At 38.6% G+C, this 17,165-nt stretch overlaps 4 protein-coding genes across 4 annotated transcripts in view; 2 read left to right on the top strand and 2 right to left on the bottom strand.

Annotated features, from left to right (window-relative positions):
- LOC306996787 (uncharacterized protein) overlaps positions 1-17,165 on the bottom strand; it is a 135,145-nt gene that overhangs the window by 44,735 nt on the left and 73,245 nt on the right. The gene's annotated exons all lie outside the window — the stretch shown is intronic.
- Positions 3,256-5,171, top strand: LOC306996814 (uncharacterized protein; the record flags this gene model as incomplete). The annotated part of the gene is made up of 4 exons (XM_079609716.1): positions 3,256-3,537; positions 3,737-3,938; positions 4,580-4,754; positions 4,853-5,171. The coding sequence occupies 4 exons, from the start codon at positions 3,256-3,258 to the stop codon at positions 5,169-5,171; spliced, it is 978 nt and encodes a 325-aa protein (XP_079465842.1).
- LOC306997290 (uncharacterized protein) lies at positions 5,310-6,575 on the top strand. Its single transcript, XM_079610526.1, has 4 exons — positions 5,310-5,431; positions 5,533-5,787; positions 5,896-6,192; positions 6,286-6,575. Exons 1-4 carry the CDS (start codon positions 5,315-5,317, stop codon positions 6,550-6,552), a joined length of 936 nt encoding a protein of 311 aa, XP_079466652.1. The 5' UTR covers positions 5,310-5,314; the 3' UTR covers positions 6,553-6,575.
- Positions 7,771-9,956, bottom strand: LOC306996813 (uncharacterized protein; the record flags this gene model as incomplete). Its single annotated transcript, XM_079609715.1, has 8 exons — positions 7,771-8,180; positions 8,317-8,535; positions 8,644-8,855; positions 8,976-9,149; positions 9,249-9,382; positions 9,464-9,571; positions 9,661-9,824; positions 9,911-9,956. The coding sequence occupies 8 exons, from the start codon at positions 9,954-9,956 to the stop codon at positions 7,771-7,773; spliced, it is 1,467 nt and encodes a 488-aa protein (XP_079465841.1).

Here is a 17,165-nt window from a genome sequence, read left to right as displayed (position 1 = left end):
TTTGGAAAATAAAATAATAAAATACAGTGCAAACAGTCGGACGAACAGTGGCACAGTGCTCATTCAGTAAATGCAAAGCTAAACAGATGTGTTTTGAGTCTGGATTTGAATGTGGCTACTGTAGGAGCACACCTGATCTCTTCTGGAAGCTGGTTCTGGCTCCAGCATAATAGCTAAAAGCGGACTCTTCTTGCTTTGAGTGAACCCTTGGTATTTCTAGCTGATGTGATCCTAAAGATCTGAGTGATCTGTTGGGTTTATATTCAGTGAGCATATCTGCAATGTATTGAGGTCCTAAGCCATTACATGATTTATATACCAGTAATAATACTTTAAAATCAATCCTAAATGTGACTGGGAGCCAGTGTAAAGACCTGAGGACTGGTGTGATATGTTCATATTTTCTGGTTCTGTTCAGGATCCTGGCGGCAGCGTTCTGTACGAGCTCCAACTGTCTTATGGTCTTTTTGGGAAGGCCAGTAAGGAGTCCATTACAATAATCCACCCTGCTGGTGATGAAAGCATGCACAAGTTTCTCTAAGTCCTGACTGGTAACAAAGCATCTAATTCTTGCACTATTTGTCAGATGATAGTATGCTGATTTAGTTATTGCTTTGACATGACTACTGAAGCTAAGGTCTGACTCTAGAGACACACCAATATTCCTGACTTGATTTTTAGTTGTTTGACCTCTAGAGTGAAGAAGGTATACATTCACCTTGAGAACTTCATCTTTGTTTCCATACGCAATGACTTCAGTTTTGTCTTTGTTTAACTGAAGAAAGTTTTGGCACATCCAACTGTTTACTTCATCAATGCATTGGAACAGGGAGTCAATGGGGCTGTAATCGTTAGGCGATAGGGCTAAGTAGATCTGTGTGTCGTCTGCATAGCTGTGGTAAGAGATTTGGTTCTTTCTCATTATTTGGCTCATTGGAAGCATGTACAGGTTGAATAGGAGTGGCGCAAGAATTGAGCCTTGAGGAACTCCACATGTCATGGATGTCCACTCAGACTTATGGTCTCCTATACTCACATAATAACCCTCTCGCTTTTAAGTATGACCTGAACCATTTTAGGACTATCCCAGAAAGCCCCACCCAGTTTTCCAGCCTGTCAAGAAGTATGTTGTGATCGACAGTGTCAAATGCAGCACTGAGGTCGAGTAGTACCAGCACTGATAATTTGCCTGTATCAGTATTTAAGCGAATATCGTTAATTATCTTTATGAGCGCTGTCTCTGTGCTGTGATGCGATCGGAAACCAGATTGAAAATTGTCAAAGTAGTGAAGTGAATGGAGAATACGATTCAGAAAGTCAAGTCAAGTCATCTTTATTTATATAGCACTTTTTACAATACAGATTGTATCAAAGCAGCTTCACAGTGATAACATGAAAATACAAAAAAATAATTTCATCATCGTCCACCTTTATCTATAATATTGTTGAATATTAAATGTCCCCAACTAAGCAAGCCAGAAGGTAAGGCAACAGCGGCAAGGAACCAAAACTCCATCAGGTGACAGAATGGAGAAAAAAACCTTGGGAGAACCCAGGCTCAGTCGGGGGCCAGTTCTCCTCTGGCCAATGAGTGAACAGTGTATGAAGTTCAGAATGAATCAGAGTATTTGTCCAGTTCCGGTTGGTTGAAGTCGGAGTGGAGAGGAGGAGAGACTGGTTGACACTTCAGGTCAGCGGCGTCGTTGTCGTGTCCTGGCGCTGGTCCTTCATCAGATCTGTATACGGCCTGGTTCCGGTGGACAGCAGTAAACCTCGGGATAGACAGAGAGACTAATATTAGCGTAGACGCCATCCTTCTTATGATGTACCAAGTACATCAGGATTACGGGAAGTGTTCCCGGTCCCGGCTGTTCTAAACTATGCAGCCTAATTATAAGTCTATAATGTGTTATGTGTATGCTAGGCCGAAGAGATGTGTTTTTAGTCTAGATTTGAACTGACAGAGTGTGTCTGCTTCCCGGACAATGTTAGGAAGACTGTTCCAAAGTTTTGGTGCTAAGTAGGAAAAGGATCTACCGCCAGCAGTCGATTTTGATATTCTAGGTATTATTAACTGGCCGGAATTTTGAGATCGCAGTAGACGTGAAGGACTATAATGCGTTAAGAGCTCGCTCAAGTACTGCGGAGCTAAACCATTTAGTGCTTTGTAAGTGATCAGCAATATTTTAAAATGTATACGATGTTTAATAGGCAGCCAATGCAGTGTTGACAGAACAGGGCTAATATGGTCATACTTCCTGGTTCTGGTAAGAACTCGAGCTGCTGCGTTTTGAACTAGCTGTAGTTTGTTTATTAAGCGTGCAGGGCAACCACCCAGTAGAGCATTACAATAATCTAGCCTTGAAGTCATAAACGCATGAACTAATTGTTCTGCATTATTCATTGAGAGCATATGACGTAATTTAGATATATTTTTAAGATGGAAGAAAGCGGTTTTACAGATACTAGACACATGACTTTCAAATGAAAGATTGGTATCAAAGAGCACACCCAGGTTCCTAACCGATGACGAAGACTTAACAGAGCAGCCATCAAGTGTTAGACAGTACTCTAGGTTATTACGTGTGGAAGTTTTTTGTCCAATAATTAGAATCTCTGTTTTTTCTGAATTTAGTAGTAGGAAATTACTAGTCATCCAATTTTTTATATCAGCTATGCATTCCGTTAATTTTGTGAATTGGTAGGTTTCGTTAGGTTTTGAAGAAATATACAGCTGAGTATCGTCGGCATAACAGTGAAAGCTAATTCCATGTTTCCTAATAATATCTCCTAATGGTAGCATATACAGAGTGAACAGCAGCGGTCCTACTACTGAGCCTTGTGGTACGCCATACTGAACTTGTGATTGATAAGACATCTCTTCATTTACTGCTACAAACTGATAACTGTAATTTTGAAGTAAGTCGCTATGTAATGCATGTACTTACTTCAAAATATACCAGAGAACTGAATGTAATTTTGAAGTAAGTCGCTATGTAATTCATGTACTTACTTCAAAATATACTAGGGGCGTGAATGTAATTTTGAAGTAACTGTATAGTGGTTTCAAGTTACATTCCAATTTGATAACTTCTGCAAGCACCTCTTTCATGCACTCACTACTGAGTTCAGCATCGGTTGAAGCAGACGTCATTGTGATTTTGCTCTAATCAGAAAAAATATTTCTTCAAGTCTCTTCAAGATTTTGTTCTGTTTTAGAAAATGCCTGTGTCATCTTGCCCACTGTGTTCCAGAATGTATGCTCGGATGAGCCAGCATCTGGTGGTTTTCCACAAAGTAGCGAACAAGGAGGAGAGAAAGCTTCTTCTGTCACTGGAGTCCGGGAGGGTTTGCATCCAGAGTTGCGTTTGCCCAGTTGCTGGCTGTGGGAAGGCAACAACCCGGATAGACCGGCACTTGAAGATGCATATGGAGCTGTCCAGTGCTGTAAAAGAGACCGCACTCTGGACGTGCAAGAGGAAGAAGGTGATTGGACAGCTTGCAGCACTTAGGGCAACTAACCCGGAGCTGCCACTGGTGAGTACCCTGGATTTAGAACCGGAATTGGAGGAAGCTGATTTTGTTTTTTGAAGAGGAGAGGGAGGAAGAATGCAGCAACCCAGGCTGTAAACTTGTAATGGAAAAGATGAAGATGGAAATCAGCAATCTTAATCGAACCAATGACACGCTGACCGATGCCCTGCACAACATGACCAAAAAGTACCGCCGTTTACAGAGGAGCTCAGAATCCAGGGGTGCGGGCCGTTTGAGCACATCAACCAGGAGACTGATATCTTCACTTGGGTCTGGAGCTGGAGGTGATACCCCCTCTGCAGATACTTCCACCATAAAGCCGTCTAGTGATTTGGAGCCCTCCACAAGCCAGCAGCCACCCAGCTTTTTGGAGCCTGATGAAAGTGATCATGGGTCGACACTGAGTGAGTACACTTGCATTGTTTTAACTTGATGTTTTTGAAGTAATATTGAATTAATATTTTTGAAGTAGTTGCATTAACTTACTTTAAATTATCAGCACACCTCTGCTAGTAAATTTTTAAGTAATATACATGTAGTTGCATTAACTTTAAATTATCAGCATACCTCTGCTAGTAAATTTTGAAGTAATATACATGTAGTTGCATTAACTTACTTTAAATTATCAGCACACCTCTGCTAGTAAATTTTGAAGTAATATACATATAGTTGCATTAGCATTATGAATCACTGACAACTCCTAAATAACCGGTTTGTAAATAATTCAATAATTCATTTAGAAATGATAAATTGATCATTAATAAAGCATTTATAACTGTATTTATAAACTGCTTATTAATGTATATTAATGCTTTATAAATGAAAAATTAACTGTTTACTGATGCTTGACTAATGATTAATAGTTTGCAGTTATTACAAAGTGTTACCAATATTATGTATTATTAAATAGTAATTTTACATGTAATAACAGACTTCAAAATATACTGGGATGTGAATTTATACTAAGTCACTATGTAATGCATGCACAGTGACTGTGTATAGTGTGTTGACTGACAATTGACTCCTCATTATTCTTTGTGCACAGAAAACATCATGGAGGAGTACAAAATGAACCAGCTAGGTCCTGACCCATCTTCAAAACACCAAGACAATGTCAATGCGAAAATGTTCAGGATCAGAAAGTTTCTCACCTACATGGCTAAGGGAAAAACTCAACTGAGCACCCTGCTGTTTTTAAACGAAACAAGCAAGATTCATGCGTAAGTAATTTTCTTATTATATGTGACTCTTGTAATAATGTTTAAAAAAATAATAATTTAGTTTGTTTGTTTTTTATAATTTGTTTGTTTGTGTGCAGGTGGGTCAAATCCTTGCGTCATGAACACATGAAGGAAACGACCATTGATTACTATGTTCAGAATGTAACCCATTTTATAACATTCATATCACAAACTCCTCCACCTTCCTGTCGGCTATCCAAAACTGTCCTGATTGGGCTTCAGCGGGAGATGCAGACGGTCAAAAAGTCCATGAAGAGGAGAGTGGCAATGCACAGGACATCGGTGAAGGCTGAAAAACAAACTAGGGTATTGAGCAAAGGCACTATCCTGAAGTGCCTGAGCCAGGCCAAGCAGGCCATACCCAATATCCTGAGTAAGTTTTTCCCCCCAATTTAACTCATTGTACTGACATATTTTAAAATGCAGAAGATATGTGTGACATGAACTGACATCTTAACTGAGATTGTGCTGTGTTGTTTATAGCCCTTCTGGAAAGTGATGTGGCCACCACAGCCCTTCAGTGGGAATTTTACAGCCACATGTCGGCGTACCTGGCAGGCCTCTACGGTCACCGATGCGGTGTACTTCAGAATATGACGATCAAGGTGGTCGAAGAGGCCGAGGAATCCCCATCGGACAATGTCTTCTGCATCAACGTGAGTGTATTACTTCCTTTTTATGCATCAGGTGACCTTAATTTGTTTGATCTCTGTTCTGATTTGCGCTGTAATTTTGTTTTGTTTTTTTGTGTCAACAGATACTTTTTCACAAAACTAACCAGATGTTCGGACCTGCACAGATTGCTGTAACGTCCGAGGAATATGGATGGATGCAGCGGTTTTTAAAAATAAGGAGAAGGCTTCCGGGTGGCAGCAGTGCAAAGTTTTTCTTTTTCACATCAACTTCAAATATTTGTAAGAAGCTGGTCACGTATTTCCGCAGCTCATGGAAGGTGATGGGCCTACCTGGCAGCCCAAACTTTACAGACCTGCGAACATCAATCGCCAGTCATGTAAGTTTTTTCTCTCGTGAGGGGGGGGGGGCACATTTCAGAGACATCCAGTTAGTTGTTTTATCCTCAAACTGTTTTTGTTTTCTCCTTCTTTCTCTCTATTTCTAGGCCAAATTCACTCATTCTGAGTCAGACAGGCTCAAGATGTCAACATTTATGTGCCATGATGTTCAAACGGCGGACAGGTTTTATGTAACAAACCTGTCCGCCAAGCAGGCAGTTGAACATCGAAGACTTTTTGAGGCAGCTTTGGAAGGCGAGGACAACAGTGCTGCTGGGGTGAAGAGAGCACGCCGTGGTGTAACGGACAAACCCAGGAAGAGGGTGAAGAAGGCATCAGAAGAAGCTTCAGAAGAAGCCTCGGGGGACACATCAGCCACTCCTGAGAGTCCCGAGACCAGCCAGGTAAATATATATCCTGTAAACATACTGAGTCTATAATACAGTATTTATTGGCACAATGATGATCAATCCTTCACCATGTATTTTCTTTGGAAGGGTGCAGAGGACATATCAAAAGGTGACGCACCAGGAGAGAGTAGAGAAGGCTCAGCGGAGGAAGACCAGTCCCCTTTTCAAAGACCAGTCCCCTCTCCAAAAAAAATACCAATCGTTTTAATCACACCTTTACCGTCAGTGAGAAGAAAATTAAGACCGCGTCGCATTTCCCCAATACAGACCGAACAGATTAAAAAAATGGCCAAGCAGAAGAAAGCTGCAGAGACGGTGAGGAATGCCTTAAAAAAGAGACGGGCGAAAAAATAAAGATTTTTTGCTCCAACTTTCCCTTCCCTGACCCTGATTGACCAGTGTTGAATTTTTTTTCCATTTTTTTTTATTTTATTTATATACTTTCCATATCATATTTTTATTAGTTTGTTTAATAATCTTATTTAGAAAGTAATAATATTAAGTTCTTAATAAATAGATACATTTAATTATTGTGTGTGTGATTTGGCTTTATAATAAAACTTGTTTGCTGTGTGAAGATTTTGTCTGTCATTTTTTTCCTTCAATTATTGTTGGTTAAATGCATCATAGTCACTTATCTAGGTCTTTGACATAAATCCCAGGTAATTTATGTGGTGAGGTAACCCAGGTAAGCTTATCTGACAAAACTGTATGATGTACTGTAAGTTTTACACTTACACTATTTTAGTAACACTTTATAATAACTTTACATTATTCATCATTAGTTAGGCATTACTAAACACTGTTAAACAACCATTCATAAATCAATAATATACATTAATGGGTGATTCTCCAACTTGGAGCACTTTTTGCATGTTAACTTATGAAAAATTCACTCTCTAAAAACACACTAAACAAGCTTTCTAATAAATTTCTAAGTCAGAAAAACAGCATCCAACCAGCAACTTATTTGACAGGTCCCCTATAGGCTTCCCCCTGGACGGTTGAATTTTGTTCAAATTATGCATAATTAATGTCTGTAATGTACATCAGTGTGTGGGGCTGTGTCCCCTGAGTGGTGTACAGTAGGTTTTACCTCATAAAAGCACTGTAATTATGAAATATGACCTTTTGATGTATTGGCATCCCACCTGTAACTTAATAAGCTACTCACTGGACTTCACCACAATTCTTTACAGGGATTCACCCGCTGAATATTTCTAAGTCAAAACAGCATCCCACCTGTAACCTATTTGACGGTACAATTTAAAGTAATCCGTATACTGTGTTTAGTTTGTTTAGTCTGTATAGTGTGTTTATATTGCAATTACTGTGTGGTTTGGATTAGGTCTTACCCAATAAAAGCATATAATGTAAAGATTAAACTTGCCAACTTTTGCAACTTTTTTTCATGACAGCAAATTTTATTATGAATTAGAAGAAAATACAACTGTACAAAATAATTTACAATCAACATAAAGATTAAAAAAAAACTAAAACAAGTAAAGAACAAATTATTAAATGAGTAATAAAAAAAACTGTGTGGTAAAAAAAAAAATGGCAAAAAAAACACTATTCGTCTAGCCGTTTAAGGGCCATGGCCTCTGCTTTGAAGGAATGTCTCCTGACTCCATAATCATATTTTAGTTGAGACCCCACACTAATGTCCCTGTTAGCCTTGAACAGGATGACATGCTGGTCCTGCCCATGTACGTTAATCTTGCAGTGGAATGGCTTGAGGTTAGGGTTCTTCCTAGAATGGTTGATCAGTCTTCCAAAGGTTTTTGTGTGAGGGTGGCACGAGCAGGTGGAGGTCTGTGCATCTATGCAAAGTTCTTTTCCATCTGCTTTAAAAAAATACACATATCCGGGCTCATTGTGCTGGCTCTCCACATTGGCCCTCCCTTCCACAGCTGTGACTACCTTGCCATGGTAGTCACACAGGATATCATCTTTGGCAAAATGTCTGGTTGCGACGACCCCTATAATAAAGAGAACATCACATTTTTTATTTAGTGAAAAAACATTACATGTAGTTCATTGTTGTTGAAATGTACATTTTAAATTATTGTTTTTCTTTCTTTCTGCCCTGACAAGATAAATTAAATGTTTTCTTACCTAGACCTTCCGGTGCGCCAAAATCCTTTATGGCCAGCCCCGTCCAGGTCTGCTCGGACACAGACAGAATGACAAAATCGTCAATTTCCAGAACTTTATTTGGGGCTGGTTTCCATAGGCGCACGATGTCCTCTGGCCTCGGACAGTTCACCGTCCAACCCTCCTGGGCAATTAATCGTGCCACCTTTGCTGCGGACGGCTTGCGGAGTTCGTAGTATGCTGAAATACAGAATGAAATAAATGTACTCATGTGATTCACTTGTCACTGTAAATAAATGGCCTAGTTTGTGTTGAGTCAATGCTGTATTGATGGATTCAGAGACTTACACAGCAGATGTTTCTCGCGCTGGGCGTACTGGGTGGCCCTCCACTTGTCGTAGAAGATCCGGTCTTCTGGGAAACCGGACTCCATCCTTTTCTTTTTGGATGGCGGCACACCCTCCAGCGTCACCGGAAATCTGTCCACGAACGCCAGAAAGTCTCTCCGCGGTCCTCCAGCTGCGCCACGCGTATCCAATGATGTCTCGTCCGCAGACCTGCTTTGTAAGTGAGGAATACAAGGTTTATAATATGCACAAAATATGAATGAAAACTTGCTAATCTGCTCTGAAAAATATGTGCTGTGATGAGTTATGTCTTGTTTGGATGAAGAGACATACCTGGCCAATGATTCCAGAAGCAGAGCTGCGTCCGAGACATCCTGGAGCTGGAAAACACCAGCACTGAGACCCATGTAGTGAAGAAGGGCCCCCTTTTGTTCAGCTGGGAGTTTCTTGGCAGCTGTTTCCACAGCCCTCCTCACACACTGGCTGGTAATGGGGGCCATCTTATACCTGCAGAAAGAAAATGAAAAAGGAAATGTTAATTGTGGTGTGACTGACAAAATGTGGATCCATTAACACACATGCACATGAATCTGTGTATGTACTTACAATTCATGGAGGCGGTTCATGTCCCGTGATACACAGTGAACTGTGTTGCCATCAGAGGAAACAAAAAAACTGTTCGTTGCTTTCTGAGGATGCAGGTTCTCAGGCCTGATCTTTACAAAGTAAAGCTCCAAGAACTACAAAAAAGGACAAACAAGTTATTAATCGTAAAAGGATGGTGGTAAGAAATCTACTGTTTGCATCAAATTAAAACTTACAGCTTCCTCCTCTTTGGTCAGAGCTATTCTCACACTTGAGGCTCTATCCCCCCGTACACCCACCACGACCCTGTCTCCCAGCTCTTTTCTGTTTATCCACTCTTGGTCCTGAAAACATTGAAAATGTTGTAGTTACTAATATGTGCAAATATTACAGTATATCACAACTATATACTCATTAAAATATATGAACTTACTGTCAATGCTTCCACAGCTTGTGGACACTGTATGTGCTTGAAGACCAAGAGGGCTTCACAAAAATACCGGTACAGGGTCTTGTCCGTCCGTGGGCTCTCCTTGTCCGTGTCCAGGTCCCTCTGGATCCTGAGGATGTCAGACTTTGCCAGCGTTAAATATTGTTCTACATTCTTCAATGTAGAACAATAAATTATATCCTTTATTATAATGTAATAAACATGTAATTAGTACACATATTACTGCACTTACTCTGGAGGATCAGCAGCAGCAGCAGAGGCAGGGCGAGCTTCTTCATCTTCAACTTCCTGGGGCTGGTTTTCAACAAAGAAGCCACGCCGAAGAAGCTCCTTTAGCATGGCCATGCGAGAGCGTTGGTCAGGCAAGATCACACAGAGCTGGTTGTAGTCCCAGCGTCTGTTGTGGCGGACCCACTCCCTGTGTGAAACTTTCGCTTTTTTGAGCTCGGCTTCTCTTTGTTCGGGCGTGCTATTTTTCATGCACACCCGGTTCAGGTGAGCAGAAAGGTTGTCCTGCGGCTTGTGGCACAGCAGACAGTACAGCACATGGCGATCAGCAGACCTTTAATGGAAAATGAAACGATATAAAATAAATTATACAAACAAAGATCTGAAAGAATGAGAATTTTTTTTTTTATTATTATTTAAAATAACCTAACTATGTCAACATGTGTTTGTTGTTTTGCTATATATATCATTTAGAGTAAGAGACTATGTAATTAAGTCTTAAAACACAATCAAAAGTGAGACAAAAACACCCATTCTTATGCAATCACCATTACCTCTGACCTTAAAACTTATTATTTTTGTATAAAATACTTCTCTAAATGAAGGAAACATCTTCTTAAAGGGCACCTATTATGACATTTAAAATGTTCCTAATGTTGTTTAGGGAGTCCCCAACAACAGTTTTACATGCATGCAATGACAAAAAACACTTTTGTTTTCGTGTAATATGCATTTATTTTTACCTGATTTGTTCACCGACTCCCAAATGATTCGTTCAACGACTCCTTTTTCCAAACCCCTCCTTTGCGCGACGCTAATCGTTGATTGGTCAGATGACCCAGCAGTGTTTACAGAGATAATACTTATTGTTTAACACGGAGTACAATGATGCTTTTATCAATTAAATTGTGTTATAATAATGATTATAGTCCACTGCTTTGTAGTTTGTAGTAAAAAACTAAAAATAAGATAAAGAATTTAATGTTATGTTAGCGAGCATAGCCCAGAGTTCATATTGTAAAAGCACAATCAGTCTTTGTTTGCATTAGCCCGATGCATAAACATAACGTTTAAAAAAAAAAAAAATGCAGTTATGTTACTACGAGGTATTAATTTATTCTATAAGACAACTCCGAAAACAACGACAAACACTTCACATATCTCAATACAATTGCCATTGAAGACCTAGAAGCTAAACGGTGCTTATGTAGCCGGTTCGGGCTCGCACGTCTCTGCTACTACGACTCGGCTATCTCTCTGCGTTGTGTTGTGTTGTGAATAAAAACTGGAGTCCAATTGCTGGTTCAGAGGTTCTTTATCTGCATGAGTTGAAAAATGCAGTAATTATTTGTTGCATTCAATGTAGTGCATGTTTAATCAGCCTTCTCCTCGCTCCGCTCAGACCTCCCGCGGACTGAAGCGAGCTCACAATGCACAATTTACAGTAATAAAGAATATAAAGAAAATAGTAATAATTCATATCACATTAGATGTATCAACGGTCAGTGAAATAATACAATATATCTCTAAATATACATGGACACTAACCAAACTGTAAAATATACATCTTTAAATCACCCACATTCCAGCATTTTATAGAACCAATTTGGTTGAACACATGTAACAAATAAATCATAAAAACAATTTATAACCATACCTGCATGAGTTGAAAAATGCAGTAATTATTTGTTGCATTCAATGTAGTGCATGTTTAATCAGCCTTCTCCTGTCAAACATTTGAACATAGAAAAGATATCAGCAGACGCGCTTCACAGGCCAACTTTCACACTAGCATACAACACAACGTGATACTGCATTCACTCGGTTAAACTTTCACTTATGCAGGAAAAACAGCTTTAAGAGGGATGATCACATACTTGTGCATACTCATTTACATTTTAACGAAACCGATCACTTAATTAGTGATTATTTTTCACTTATGACACTCTTTTGAACAGGAGTGCACAGAATACATACCTCGCTCCGCTCAGACCTCCCGGGGACTGAAGCGAGAGCGCGCAACGCGCCAATGACGTCACAACTGCGACGAACGCAAAACTCATAAAGACATAACAAATAAATGATTTTATACATACATATGTAGCGAACAAACTTGGATTTTGTGTGAATTTAAAATAAAACACAAGTTATAATTAATACCTGTTACACTTACACAACAAACAAAATAATTATTAAGCATGCTACATAAAACATAAAAGCAACAATTATTAATAACACTTACAGGTTGTGATACGGAGGAGGAAGCTGATGCAAATATACACTTGGAACTGAACCTTCCTTCAATATCATCCGGCTCGCGAATCCAAGTTTGATTGCATTTAAAAAGCAATCGTCTTCAAAATGGCGCGAACAAAGCTCAAGGCACGGACTATACTTCTGTGGTATAGATATATGAAGTGTAGCCACTTAGTCTTCAAATGCTCCTCCTTGGGCAGATGAAAAAAGTTTGCTTTTGAGTCGCACTTCAGAACACAGCGTCTCGTCGCCATGATATTTTCCCTGGCCTTGGAGCGCAATAAGTGGGCGTATCGTATTCAAATAACTTGACAAGTTGACGTCATCTAGTCAGAGAAAAAGCTTCGGTCTTCTAACGATTCATAAAAATGACTCAGAGTCGACTCTTACTTTTGAAAGACAATAACTTTATATACGGTGCACTTTCATATTTCAAACTTTGCAGGATGTTTTTGTTCACTTAGATATATGTTAACACAACTTGAAAGGTACATTTCAAAATTCCATAATAGGTGCCCTTTAAGGAAACACAAAGTAACACAAAGCAACAAAGAAAACACAATCCTTACCTTTTCTGAGCTTGTTCAGCCATTTCAATGTTCTCTTCCGATGTTGTCTGTGTAAGAAACTGTTGAAAGTGTCCTGAGCAGACAAATGAATAAAGCAATGAAATTAGTAATTTACTAGCACCCCCACAAGCCCCCAAGTCAACTTGACAACCAAGTTTCTGAATCAGATCCTGGCTAGGCTAGGTGTTAATGGCCCATAAAGGTACACTGGCTTAGATTAGTCGAGTTTATGAAGACACAACCATGTTCCTGTGGAGTTCATTGTGTGTATTGAGGATATTAAGATAGATAAGATTAAGAATCCATTAAGTGAAAACCAATTTTTGAGGCTACAGTGTTCAGTGTGGACTGTATTGTGTTTGGGGCCCCTTTGATGAAGATGACCCAGCCGGCACATGACCAACCTTAAACGTTGAAATATGGTTGAAATTATGTCAGTTGTTGTTTCAACGTTGAAACAACGTTGATATAACGTTTAATGCTAAATGATTGAAAACCAAATGGTACATGACCAATCTTCAACGTTGAAATAAGTTTGAAATAATGACAGTTGTTGTTTCAACGTTGAAATAAGTTTGAAATAATGACAGTTGTTGTTTCAACATTGAAACAACGTTGATATAACGTTTAATGCTAAATGGTTGAAAAAGGGAAGTAAAAACACTTATAAATCAACTTTTTTAAACTGATTTTTTTTTTACAAGATCTATATACATGTATATGTTAAATCAATTAATGTATGTACGGAATAAATAATTTCTGCCTTTTAAATTATTATTAAGATCATTATTATTATTTTTACATTTTTATCATGAACCTTAAATATTATCAACAGCATTGCACTACTTTACCACACTGAAACTATTCTTATTGGTTATTTAACCTTATTTGCTTTGTTCATGATTGGTTAATCTGTCTGTCATTCATGAAACTGGCCAATGAAACTGCGCGCGCCATTTTAAGTTTGAAAATATGACCGTTACCCTAACCGTCTTTCTGATCGATGTCATTTGAAGCGAGACTGGCCAACGGAAGAGCGGGATCAAAAAGGTAAGTCTGATTTCACAAATATACGCAAGGTCATGAGTTAAACGCATTATGTCAGTGCTTGGAGAATTGTAAATGCAGTATTTTGAATGAATTTACTATCTCGATATTCAGGGAAGGCTTTTCCACATTTGTGTCGCGGAGGCCTAACGTACTGTAGTGGCGATTTTATGATATTCATTGATCTTTAGTAAAATATAGATGATTCAAAGAATGTCACATGTGTGACTCTCACTTGTTAGTGTGAGAAGATTCTGTTTATGTACCTGGGAAGGCAGAAGGGAGAGACACTCCAGAGAACAGACGAACGAGGACCTCTGACCTAGAATGTCAGAAGGCCGTTTGGTGAAGGAGGGCTTATGGGCCAACTAGTGACGAATCTAAACTAGTGTTATGGCTTCCTTGTCTATGGAAAACCACTGGATGGAAAACTACTATGGGAGGAGGGCTCTGAAGAAGAAGGCCTTGAATCTTAGATAAAAGGTGGTTCAGTCTGTCTGGGGGTGTGTCACTCTTCTGCACAGGGTAACAGCTGTGTATTAGACTGCTCCTATTCTTGCAAGAATAAATACTTCTAATTTTTATAATTTGACTCTGAGTCTCCCTTACGCAGTGATGTTTGTTTGATGAATTTTTGCCACAACAATTTGGTGTCAGAATAGTGGGATTCCTTGGACGATGCCTCCTGGACCTGAGATCGGACGGTGTTTGGCCACCTGGACTGAGTAAGTTCCAGCTCTACCTCGTAAATTTGAGAGAGAGAGGCCGGCCGATGTCAGAGCCCCGGGGGGATCGGACACTGGAATCAAAAGAACTCAGGTGGCTCCGAACAACATATCTCTGGGTAACGTATAATTAAATTAAGTTTAATTGGGGGAAGAGTGAAATTGAACCATATTGGCTGAGAACTGTTTTCTGTGGTACGTAATCTGAAATTAATTGAGATCTACGTACAGATCAAGATATTTCAAACAGATACGAGGAAAATAATCTGAAATTAATTGAGGTCTGTGACAGATCAAGATATTTCAAGCAGATAAATAATCTGGAATTAATTGAGAACTGTGACAGACCAAGACATTTCATACAGATAGGTACCTGGAAATTAATTGTTCCACCACGGAGCAAGTTATTTTTGGGTGCTGAAGCTAATTAGGGGGAACCAGGAAAGTCGTAACAGATTTTTTTGGTAAACCGTAATTAGGAGGACACTAAGTGTAACCCGTCCGGCTGGGTTAAAAGAAAGATCGGGTTTGTCGGGGACGCCTGACAAATAAAGAGAACGCGCGTAAAAGAGAAATCCACAGAGAACAGATAAGCGGCCAATATGGGGAAGTCTCAAAAGCAAGGCTTGTGAAATTTGGTACACCGGTGTTTTGTCAAATGAGATAAAAATGAAGGGCAGAAATGTATGATATTGAGCGGCACAAGATTAGAGATGGTGCGGGAATCAGTTGAACAGGGCAGTGAGAAACAAAGTTTGTTGTGTCTGCGTTCAACGTGTGTAAAAGTGTGAAAAAGTTGTTGGCTTGAAGCAGATAAAAGAGAACGGAATCGATGTAGAATGTATTGCCATATAGTAAGATTGAATATAACTGATAAAAGGGTTTTTATTTTTCATCCATTAGATGGATGCATTACATTAGATGTCAGAAGATTTGTTTGTAACAAAAGTTGAAGTAGTAAGCAGCAATAAGGCTGTCTTTGTGAAGGATTGAGATTTGAGTAATATGATATTTTGGTTTCTGTAAAAACAGTAGAGATAAGTGGGACAGAGACAGTAATGATAATAGTTGTTGAATCGGCAGACTAACCATTTTGAGAAGAAAACAACTGTAGAAAATGTATGTTATGAAAATAACATTTCTGATAAAATTTATGGAACTATATATGAACGGCTGTTAAGTCAGATTAAGAAATGGTATGAAAAGTGAGGTTAAGATAAAAAATAATAAGAATAAGGCATTGAGTATGATTAACAGGGATTAACATGATATAAAGATAATTAATGTTTCATTAAGTAAAATGCTGAATAATTATATTTTAGTGGTAAAATAAAGAGTGAAATTATGTTTATTTTTAGTTTGACAACCATTGTCTTTTGAACCTAAAGACTCCAGCTATGCTGAGAGTACAGCAACAGCGCATGCTTATTCAGCCCGGCTTCCGGATGTTAAATGTGTATTTGCTATTGTAATCAGTGTTGTTGATGATAATACCGAATTAGAGAGATGTAAAGACATATTTTGGAATTCAATAATATAAAATGTCAGATATTTTGTTGATATTAAGTCATTGAGGAAAACAAAAAACAAAGACATAGTCTGTTTTATAAAGGAAATTATGGGTCGGGGATAATTTCCCTGGACAAGTGTTAAAGTTTAAACAGAAACTTTGTGAAGCCTGCTTAGAAAACAATTTATGCATTTCCGTGCAGAAAATTAATGTTCTGCCAAAAATAATGATAAAAATAATGATTTGGCTAGTGTGATAGAATCCGCCACTGGTGGACTGTAAAAGAATAGAGAGAACTGCTTATCAGCTGTGTTTACATTCCTGATTGGAACACAAGGGTGTGCAGTAAGTTGGAGCTGCTAGAAGGGGACAGAGAGATTGAACTAGAGAGTGTTTTAATTGTGGTCAGCTGCGTTTAGCAGTAACTGTAAATGACCACTCAGAAAGGTGTAAAAGAAAGTTGATGGAATGTGAAAGTGACGTGGATTAATGTGGGTTTGAAAGTAGAACAGTATTTGAATGACGATATTAAAGTTTTCGTCTGAGAAAGAACCAAGAATGTGAATGCAGGGCTAAGGGAAGTGAAAAGAATGTGAAGAGAAAGGAAAGTTGATAGATGGAAGTCGTAAGTAGATTGAAAGAGAAAAGAAAGTTGAAAGATTTAAGTCGTAAGGAAATCCTTTTAAAAGGAACTAAATTACCAGTAGATGTAAAATTACAGTAAATGAAAAGTATTTGTAAAATACTGGTAACTAAAAAGATGATTGTCTTTTAATGAAACGCTTAAAAATAAAAAAAAAATAAAATTTGCAGATTGTAATTGAGAATCTGACAAAAAAAATTGAGATTTTATAATGAAACGTTATTGAGAAATAGAATAACTATTTGTATTTAAGATCAAATAAGCAGAAGCAGTAGCACTGGGTTTTAGAGTTACTAAATGTAAAAATGTGTAGAAAGGGATCTGTTTAAACAAACAGCTTGGTAGTGGTGACCATGAAGGAGCTAGAAGATGATGTTTTGGTTTCAAAAGATAAGCTTTGGGACTTGACTGAAACTGCCAGTGTGACAGTCTCAATATGAGTGGAATTTGTAATGTCTAAATTCCCTGTATGAGTAAAAGACAACTATAAAATTATTTTATATTGAACC

The sequence above is a fragment of the Phoxinus phoxinus genome, assembly GCF_949152265.1.
Source record: "Phoxinus phoxinus genome assembly, chromosome: 4".
NCBI lineage: Eukaryota > Metazoa > Chordata > Actinopteri > Cypriniformes > Leuciscidae > Phoxinus > Phoxinus phoxinus.
Note: the sequence above shows the minus strand (reverse complement) of the source record. Positions and strands in the feature narration are given on the sequence as shown.